We start from the raw sequence: 10910 nt of genomic DNA on the forward strand, positions 1-10910 counted from the left end.
CTAGTCAGGGCTATGGTTTTTCCAGTGGTCATGTATGGATGTGAGAGTTGGGCTATAAAGAGAGCTGAGCACCGAAGAATGGATGCTTTTGAACTGTGGTGTTAGAGAAGAGTCTTGAGAGATCCTTGGACTGCAAGGAGATCCAACAAGTCCATCCTAAAGGAGATCAGTCCTGGCTGTTCATTGGAGGGACTGATTTTGAAGCTGAAATCCACTACTTTTGCCACCTCATGCGGAGATCTGACTCATTTGAAGAGACCCTGATGCTGGGAAAGATTGAGGGCAGGAGGAGAAGGGGACGACAGAGGATGAGATGGTTGGATGGCATCACTGACTCGATGGACACGGGTTTGGGTGGACTCCGGGAGTTGGTGATTGACAGGGAGGCCTGCGTACTGTGGTTCATGGGGTCACAAAGAGTCAGACACGACTGAGCGACTGAACTGAACTGATCAGAAGTATTACACTTTTCTCTATTAATGAGATTTTTTTGTTAATTGTGTTTATTTTTCACACATTTACTGTCTTGTATATTGTATCTCTTGATTTTTTTGTCTTGCTCCTTTCATAGCCTGTTCTTCACACAGTGCCCATGTGAACATACTAATATGTTCAACCACAATTATATGATATTTTATCATATATCATCATATTATTTTGCATCTAAAAATAAACTATCCAAATCTTACAATGTAGAAAATCCATATAATAGAATCTCTTTAGAAACCCTTGAACATCTGAAGGTAATGCACCCAGGTTGAAATTTCTATGGTGCTGCAAAAATAAGGCAAAGTTGAAATAAACTTACATGTCTATCAGTAAGAGAGTTGCTAAATAAATCATGGAATACAGTCAAGCAATTTCTTTAAAAAAAAAGGAAAAATTTCCAGTAATGGCAGTGGAACAAAGTGATTATATAAACCCTCCCATGGTTAACAGTTACAGCATCTGGACCAAATATTTTTTAAATCCCATCTTTAAGTGCTTGGAAACATCCAAAGTAGATAGAAACCACTAGGAATATACTAGACCTGGGTGTTGGTATACCCTTCTGTGCTATTTGAATTTAGACCAAGTGCAAAATAATTTTTTAAAACTTCAAATAATTAACTTTCATTATGCTTTATGTGTATTAAAATGAAACTTTAAAAATTTCAAATGTCTACTACATAGCTTTTAGATTATTAGGCATGTTTTTACTTTTAGTATTAAAAGTATACCTATCATTTCCTAGTAGATTGTTTTACTCTATTTGGGTTAAGTATTTATTGATTCATTCAATCTCAGAAAATATTTATGGGATGTCTAACATGTGACCAGACTTTCTTCTAATGCTGAGGTACAATAGTCATCAAGACAGAGAAGCTCTCTGCTCACTTGGGGTTTACCTTGTAAAGAACTGTCTTACTTAATAGAGACTTTGTAAGCAGAAGATATATATTTACCTAAAGTTATCATCTGAGAGAAAAACGGAAAAAAAAATGGGGAAAAAGGATAAGCAAGAATCCTGTTTCTGTATGTACATTAAAATCCCTAATATTAGAGGGAGTCTTAGTAGTTTTCAGTCTTTTTACATGAGGATTTTGATAAATTTACTGTATTCTTTTTGATTAATTTTTAGGATATATCAAAATTTTAATCTTCTATTTTTTCAGTCATTTTAGAAATTAGTGGATTATAGATGTGTAATTTACTAGAGAATTTTTGTTTGGATTTGTCCTTAATGTTGAGGGAGCTTGTGGAGGAATATGTCAACTTTTACATAAATATGACAGGTATGTATTGTGAAATGGAATTTATTTGGCTTTCTTTTGCATTCATACATTCTGCTATAACCTGTAGATAATATGTTGTTGTTGGTTATTTTTATACCATGAGCAATCTTTTAAGGCAGGAGAATTAAAAACTTTTTTGATGTAGTTTATAATCCTTAACATTATGAAAGTTTTATATGACTTTTATTACTAAACCTCTGATTTTGTTCACTGCATTTGTTATTAATACACTAAAATTATCCTAATAAAAACATCTCTGACTCAGCAGATAGACCAAATCAAATTTAAGTTTCAACAGTATCTAATATTCCTTAAAATACTCCTTTCCCAGAAACTTTCTCTTAATTTTAGGATATTGGGTATGTCCTCACTTATCCTTTGTCCCAGGTAAACTTAGGCCTGGTGTAATTATGCTGTTTTTCCCTACTATGTTTTTCTTTTGTTTTTTGCATCTGTTATATTTTTATGATATTTGTAGATGTCTTGTCTCTATATTCATTAAGAAATGGTATTTTAAATACTATTTTATATTTTCTGAAATCATTCTGATCAAATTTATGGTATTTTCCAGTAGCTGAATATCAACATCAATTATAAAATTGTAACAATTATCATTTCATCTTAGATGATAGACCAAAAATAGTGACTGCACTATATCTGAGTTTAAAGCACTGTTTGATTTTCTAAATCAGCATCTGAAAAGTTTTGTCTAGTGGGCTTCAGTGGCATACTGTTCTTTATCCCTCAACTAAGTATATTCTTTTTTCTTTCTCTCTCTCTCTTAAAAAAAAATATCAACAGCTTGACCAAGTCATCCGCCAAAGAAGCCTGTCCAGTTTGGAACTGTTCCTTTCCTGTGCTCAGAAACAGTTAAGTGCTTTAATAGCTACAGAACCAGTTGACATTGAATAAAGAAAACGTGACAAGCTAACCCACACTGGCAATGGATAAATCATTAGACCTCTAAAATACATGCTCTGAATTACAAAGATACTTTTGTTTTCTTTCCAAACCTTGGAAAATTGGTTTCCACTTCAAGGATAAACTAAAACAATATTTAGAAGAAAAAGAGATCTAATTTATTTTCTTTTATTTTCTCCTTTATGTTTAATGTTATTTTATTAGTAGCAATAGTAGCAGCAACAGACAGTATGATGTGCCCTCAAAACCATTGAAAATTACCAAAATTTAATTAAATAAAGTATAGCTTCTGGTGGCCGGTTACATTGTTTTTGGCAAAAATAGTAAATATCTTTACTTATCATTTCACAGTGACTCCAGATGAGATTCTAGAATGTCATCATACATTTATTTGATTTTGAGGATATAAATAGCATGGTTTTCAATGTCACCTTTTTATCTGTGTAACTTAGCTATAAAGCATGGATATGCCAGAGAGTCATTCTGATATTACCAACCTCTTCTATAGTGGGATCCATATATTGTCATTGGTAGCAATTAAAAACACTGAAGATTATTAAATTAATTCAACTTTGATCTTATGTACCACCTAAAGGAATATATATGTATAATATGCTTATCTCCTATTTCTGTTCTTCACAGTCACTATGAATCAATAAAATCTTTTTTCTTACAAATCACACCATGAACTTAATCTCTAGAAAGAGAATATAACTTAGGGAATTTATATTCCCTCTTATATATAAATATAATGGAATCAGGTCCAAATATGAGATGTGAAATCCTTTCCCAGTACTTCAGGATGTACTTAATTCATGAGCGGTGTGCTTCAGTGCAAAATCATGAGGTTTTTGTTTTCTCTTTTGACATCAAAACTAAAATATCATTTAAAATGTTTGCAAACATTTTTGTTTTGTTTCCTGAAATGCTCCTACTTTCATTGGCTCTGTACTTTTCTGGGATTTCTCAGTGTAATAAAGAGAGCTTCAAATATTATTTGGTTGTTGTTATTTTTAATACTTTAAAGTTTTTTCTTTAATTTTTTTTCTAAATCTAACTTCTACATCTATGGATGATGATGTTTTTAACTTATACCTACACACCAAGAATCTTTAACAAGGGCTTATTTTACCAAGGGCTTCTCTGTTGGCTCAGATGGTAAAGAATCCACCTACAATGTGGGAGACCTGGGTTTGATCCCTGGGTTGGGAAGATCCCTTGGAAGAGGGCATGGCAACCCACTCCAGTACTCTTGCCTAGAGAATCCTGGTAGACAGAGGAGCCTGGAGGACTACAATACAGGAGGAAGCAAACAGTCGGACACTACTGAGTGACTTTTACTTCACTTCAAGAATCTTTAAATTGTTAATGACTACTTAGTTGTTTTATCTTACAAATTTAAATAAGAAATTAAAGCAAGCAGGCCACTGATTTGAAATGCAGCACAGTTAAAAAGGGGCAAAAGGGCTTTTAATCCAGAAACAAGTCAATAAAACAATGTAATAGTCATGTTTAAAATCAGTTGACTCTGTCATCAAATTTAAAATGATAGGATATTTGACAAGTTACTCAGATATGAGTTCAATGAAAATGAAGCATAGAAGGTCGTTGAAACTAAGATCCAGAGATAGAGGATATATCAAGAGAATATAATCATCTCCACCTCTCTTTTTATCCCAGCTAGCACAGAATGATTTTTTTGTTCTTCCATTTGGAGTTCTAGTTTTGCTCTTGACATAGACTAATTATTGTCTGAAGTAATTTGGAACAAATTGATACTGATCAGTCTCTGAATATTTGCAGAACACCCACCATGCACAATAATAAATTCTTAGATTGCTACAATATTTTTATCCCATGGAGTTGTCCTTAAAGATAACTGAGAATAATCATCTGGACATAGAACTAATTAATACATTTATCCTTCCAAACTGAATTAGCTAATAATCTGTTTCAGTGATATTCAGTTACAGGTTTCCACATTTAGAACTGTATTCTCTTTTTGTTCTGGTTATCACAAGGACATAAAGCATGTCAGGTAGCATTCACTAAGAGAATTAGACTTAAACATTTAAATCTCATGCTTACAATTTAATTTCTCACGATTTAAGCATTATGCTGTTGTTAGGGGAAGCACACTGACTGAACCCGCCCACCCTGGCCAGGCACCATAGTAACTATTTGCATGAGTTGTTTTGACAGGAGGTCCTGGTAAAGAACATGGAACTAATAAACCGTCAACCAGAAGAGCTCGGGAAAGGTCAAAAGGAGACACCACATGTCAGATCACCTCCCAGAATCCTTCTCACTGGCATCCATATAGACTGAACAAGGCATGCACAACCAGGAAGGACTGTGAGTCAGAATGACTGGCTAAAGACAACCCAGAAACTAATCCCTTCACCACAAAACACAAGATTGCTATGTGGCAGAGCAGTTCTCCTAGGTTCCCTTACCCTACTGCTCTCCACCCGGGCCCCCAGTAAAATTGGAGATTTTATTCCCGATAACATCTCTTGCTTTGTCAGCACATATATCTCCCCAGACAATTCATTTCTGAGTGTTAGACAAGAGCCCAGTTTTGGGCCCTTGAAGGGGGTCCCCCTCCCTGCAACACTGTGACCAAAGATAAGAGATTCTCCCTGATATATGAGCTGAAAGTCTCAAACTAATCAAATGTTTTGTATCTAAAACTTTCCCCTCCTATTGTATGTTTTCCTTACCACTTTTTAGAGCATTTCCTATCTTTATGTCTAGGCGAATAAAGCACCATCTTGAAAGACTATGGGTAAGAGAGTAATTAGATTTTTTGAGTGACAAAGCACTGTCAAATTGTGACTCCATTTTTAGTAACATGCTTGAGGGTTCATTATTAGTAGAGTTATTTCCTCAAAAAACAAATGAGTATCTGCTTTGAACCAAGTATTTTCACATTATTTCAACACCCCTGTGAAGTTGAAATAACCCTGTATAGGAGATGATATATCCGCGTTGATTAGTGTAGATTAGGTGTTTAATTGCCCATGAGGACCAGACAGAGTTCGGGGGGATTCAACCGCAGATCTTTCAACAGGTAGTTTTATTCTTTCTAATATAAAATTGCAGATACCTAACATCTTTTAGAACTGGACATGGAACATCAGACTGGTTCCAAATAGGAAAAGGAGTACATCAAGGCTGTATATTGTCACCCTGCTTATTTAACTTATATGCAGAGTACATCATGTGAAACGCTGGACTGGAAGAAACACAAGCTAGAATCAAGATTGCAGGGAGAAATATCAATCACCTCAGAGATGCAGATGACACCACCCTTATGGCAGAAAGTGAAGAGGAACTAAAAAGCCTCTTGATGAAAGTGAAAGTGGAGAGTGAAAAAGTTGGCTTAAAGCTCAACATTCAGAAAACGAAGATCATGGCATCCGGCCCCATCACTTCATGGGAAATAGATGGGGAAACAGTGGAAACAGTGTCAGACTTTATTTTTGGGGGCTCCAAAATCACTGCAGATGGTGAGTGCAGCCATGAAATTAAAAGACGCTTACTCCTTGGAAGAAAAGTTATGAGCAACCTAGAAAGCATATTCAAAAGCAGAGATGTTACTTTGCCAACAAAGGTCCATCTACTCAAGGCTATGGTTTTTGCAGTAGTCATGTATGGATGTGAGAGTTGGACTGTGAAGAAAGCTGAGTGCCGAAGAATTGATGCTTTTGAACTGTGGTGTTGGAGAACACTCTTGAGAGTCCCTTGGACTGCAAGGAGATCCACCCAGTCCATCCTAAAGGAGATCAGTCCTGGGTGTTCCTTGGAAGGACTGATGCTAACACTGAAACTCCAATACTTTGGCCACCTGATGCTAAGAGTTGACTCATTGGAAAAGACTGTGATGCTGGGAGGGATTGGGGGCAGGAGGAGAAGAGGATGACAAAGGATGAGATGGCTGGATGGCATCACCGACACAACGGACATGAGTCTGAGTGAACTCTAGGGGTTGGTGATGGACAGGGAGGCCTGGCGTGCTGTAATTCATGGGGTCGCAAAGAGTCAGACATGACTGAGTGACTAAACTGAACATCTCTCCATGAGAAATTATCTGGAAATATTTATCCAAATAGTCATCACATTACTATAAAGAAGGAGACTAACCCCCTTTTATAAGCCTAGTTAGAATTCAAGCCCTGCCACATTCTAACTGTGGAACATTGGACAATTTGCCTAGCCAAATGGAGTCTCTGTTTTCTCATTTGTGAGGTGAAAATAGTCAGTTTAACAGACTTAAAAAAAAAAAATTAAGCTTGTAAAATGCCCCATAGAGTAGACCTCATTGATATGGCCTCCAGTTCACAATAAGCCCCCTTTCTCTGGGAACTGCCCACAAAACACAGGTGCAGTTGCCCACAAGCAACTGGCTAAACAATATTATTCTGCCCCTCTGACACTGACTGGCTGGTCCATAGGCAAAGACTAAAACTAGGCCTCTTGTGAGAAGTCATGTGCTGAGATACTCCAACTATTTTACCCTGCAGGGCAAGACATGAACTCTACTTCTGAGGGCAGAAGTCCCCTGATCACTATCTTTCCTGAGTCTTGGATTCTTTGAGCTACCCAAATATTCTTCCAATATGCCAGCACCACTTACTTTTTTCCCTTAAGCTAGCCAGAGCCAGTTTCTATTACATGCAACCAATAAACTATTAACCAAAGCAGTCCAGCACAGAGCCCAGCTCATAATCCCTGGATACCTGGCACTTATAAATTCTTCATTTCCTCCACCATACTAATCCTCATCCAAAATGGGAACATTCTTTGATTTATTTTAAGGAATGTTAAAATTAGGACAAGCCCCTATTGTCCAATAAAGCCAAGTAAATCACAGATACCTAAAACTGTGAACAAACAGTGCCCTATTTAGAAGTTCTCTGTCACTCAGAATCTGGAATAGAGGTTTAAACTCAGCCTTACTAAACGCTGATTCATGTTGCAGTTCAGTGAAGCCTTATTCAGTAATTTCTTTGAAATCAAAACCAGAACAGTGTCCCTATGATTGATATGATTCTGCACTAAGTCAGGTATCTACAATTATAACTTTTTTCTGACAGTTACACTGACTGGAATCAGGAAATGCTTAATATGCTTTAAAGAATGACAAATTACTCATTCGCTAAATTAAAATAAGTCTTTGCATAATAAATTCTGAATATGAAAAAAGATATGTAAATACCTGGAAGACATTTATAAAACTATAAGAGAAAAACTGGAGTTATTGAATCTAAGCACTTAGCCCCTAGTCTTCTGTTACACACCAGTAAACAACTCTACTAAGTCTCCAGACTACCCAGAGGAACAAGAAGCCAAAATAATAGTTCTTAGGTTGGGAATTGGATTTATATGATCACACTGAAAATATAATTTTGTCAAAACTTATCTCTAGAGATTAAATTGTAATTTCCTATGGAGTACATATAGAATGAAATAATATTTTGTGTTTGTTGTTGTTTAGTCGCTAAGTCTTGTCCGACTCTTTGCGACCCCGTGGACTGTAACCTGCCAGGCCCCTCTGTCCATGCAATTTTCCAGGCAAGAACACTGGAGTGGATTGCCGTTTCCTTTTCCAGGTGACTTTCCTGACCCAGAGCTGAACTGGCATCTCCTGCATTGGCAGGTGGATTCTTAGACTGCCGAGCCGCCAGGGAAGGCCATGGAGTCCATACAGATATAATATTTTGTGTTAGTTGCCACTTATAATTAATAATATGTGTTCTTATTTGTTTTATACATATCTTTCTGAAGGAAGAGCCCGCATCTATCTTGTTTATTATATCCTGGAGGAATTTCCTGGTACTTAGCCTGTGTGTGAACTTGGTATTTAGTAGTGAGTTCATAAATAATTGATCAGTTATTCCACTAGTAATAAATTAAACTTGAGCTAATAGAGTCTGAGTGCTAATTTAAAGGAATAACTAAAATTGCTGTGGTACAATAAGAAATGAGGTCCTATGAGAAAGTTAACTCATAAAACAGTAACCTGCCTTTTGAACACTTTAAAATGAACCTGCATTTCCAAAAGCTACATGGGATAACTAAATCACAGCTACTAGAATGCTACTAAATTGATGTGCTACCCAAATTTACAAGATCCCCTAAGAGTGTAAGTAGGGACTGTGTGCTGTGCTTAGTCGCTTAGTCGTGACTGACTCTTTGTGACGTCATGCACTGTAGCCCGCCAGGCTCCTCTGTCCATGGAGATTCTCCAGGCAAGAATACTGGAGTGGGTTGCCATGCCCTCCTTCAAGGAATCTTCCCAACCCAGGGATCGGACCCAGGTATCCCACATTGTAGGTGGATTCTTTACGGTCTGAGCCACAGGGAAGCCCAAGAATATTGAAGTGGGTAGCCTATCCCTTCTCCAGGGAATCTTCCCAATCCAGGAATTGAAATGGGATCTCCTGCATTGCAGGCTGATTCTTTACCAGCTGAGCTACCAGGGAAGCCATATGAAAAATTACATGTCAAATAATTTCTTACAGTACCAAGCTATACCTGGCCTCCCAGTATTGGGAGTGAGCTGTAAATACTAGACTCACTGGTCCTGGTCCATCAGGTTTCAGCTACAGTAGTAGGGAGGAAGAAAAGTTAGAGAAGGGGTTGTATGCACAGGATTTTAGAGTCAAGAATAGGAAATCCAGAGGACCCAGCAGGAGCTGGGTGAGGGATGGGGACGGGACAGGTGAAGAGAAGAGAGAGTTAGGGATCAGGTCAGAAGTGGGAATATTCAGAACAATGTGTGAGTCCTAGTGTTAATGAATGCTGAAGGATATCTAATAGGCTTTTAGACTCCCACTCTGACTCACAATTGTGGTGCAAACTAGTCTTTTATTTTTGAGAAATACACAGAGATCAAGGAGCAAAATCATTCAAAAGATAGGAAAACTTGACTCAGTCCTGGCAAAGATTCAGTTCTCAAAAGTCTGGAAGCTGATTTAAAAAGAAATAACTGAAGCTACAGAATGAACAAATCACTGACTTAACAAGTTTGTGTGCTGAAGCAGATTATAGAAAATGTCTTGTGGCAAGATGTATAGTAATAAATTCTGAGTTTTTGCTGTTTTGTGTAGGTGTTCTTTTCTAAAAATGTTAGATCCACCAAATACTGTGAAACATACTACCTTTATGAAACATACTTTTCTGTAATTCTCTGTATCTCTTTTTGTCTGTTTTCCATAACTTCTAAAAATGTAAAGATTTATAGTTTTATTAAAAATATATAACAGGGATGCAAGTAGTACAATTTTAGTAATTGTCTCAGTGAGCTATTTTTTGGAATTAATTCTACATTATAATTTTACAGGCAAACTGTATGTTTTTTTGTTCATGGCTTTTTATGTAGCTAAAAATAATAGCACACTTTATTTTTCTTATAATTTTTCTTTTTTCTCATAAAGCAAGTCATAAACTTTGACACTTTGTATCAAATCAAAACTGACATTGGCAGCAGGTTTATAAAATGACATAAGCTAGGTAGAAATATCAAATCAGAATTTTTTAGAGAACTCCAGTCCTAGCTTCCAAGAAATCCAGATAACCGGCTACAGTTATTGATAAGAGTGAGACATGTTCTCTTTTATATGAATTAAATTCAGAGTGTCACAGGGATTCTACCTTGGTAACGCTGGCAGTTCCCCACACGAATTCTTGTGCTTGGAAATGTCTTTATCTTTATTCCTTAGAAATTGAAAGGCGTATTCTCTATTACACATGTTAAGTAATCTAAAACCTGAAAATTCTATATAACCCACAATGCAGTGTTATATAGACCTTAATCTTAAATGTAATGGGGCTGATGCCCTCATTTCTTTATTCTCTGTCTGTTTCTCTTCTGATTCCACAGCTTTGCATACTCGCCATAGGCTAAAAGATCATTGTTTTTTAGGTCCAATCTTATATCCATCTGCCTGATTAATGTGGTACCAAACATGTCAAAAACTGCCCTCTTCATCACCACCTCACCCCTGCCAACCAGAGATCTTTCTCTGTCTTTTGTAATATTTCCCATCTCAACAAATGTATCATCCTTCCCCATTTCTCTGTTTTATCCCTTACTCCCTACTTCAAATTTAGTCCTGTCAGCTGTACTCCAAGACTTTTCCTCAGTTCATCTACTTTTTTCCATTCATTCTCACAACTACCTCGCTAACCACAGTCTTTGTCATCTTG

At 36.7% G+C, this 10910-nt stretch overlaps 1 protein-coding gene across 2 annotated transcripts in view; it reads left to right on the forward strand.

Moving 5' to 3' along the window:
- LOC120861136 (coiled-coil domain-containing protein 91-like) overlaps positions 1-3692 on the forward strand; it is a 305946-nt gene extending 302254 nt beyond the window's left edge. Inside the window, exon 12 of one of the 2 annotated variants that reach the window (XM_040236770.1) lies at positions 2577-3692. In XM_040236770.1, coding sequence (XP_040092704.1) covers positions 2577-2687 — 111 coding nt within the window. In that variant the 3' untranslated portion in view covers positions 2688-3692. The remainder of the gene's footprint in view (positions 1-2576) is intronic. The other variant, XM_040236772.1, reaches the window with a different exon arrangement.
- Positions 3693-10910: the final 7218 nt, after the last annotated feature.

This window comes from Oryx dammah, unplaced genomic scaffold (assembly GCF_014754425.2).
Source record: "Oryx dammah isolate SB20612 unplaced genomic scaffold, SCBI_Odam_1.1 HiC_scaffold_11229, whole genome shotgun sequence".
Lineage (NCBI taxonomy): Eukaryota > Metazoa > Chordata > Mammalia > Artiodactyla > Bovidae > Oryx > Oryx dammah.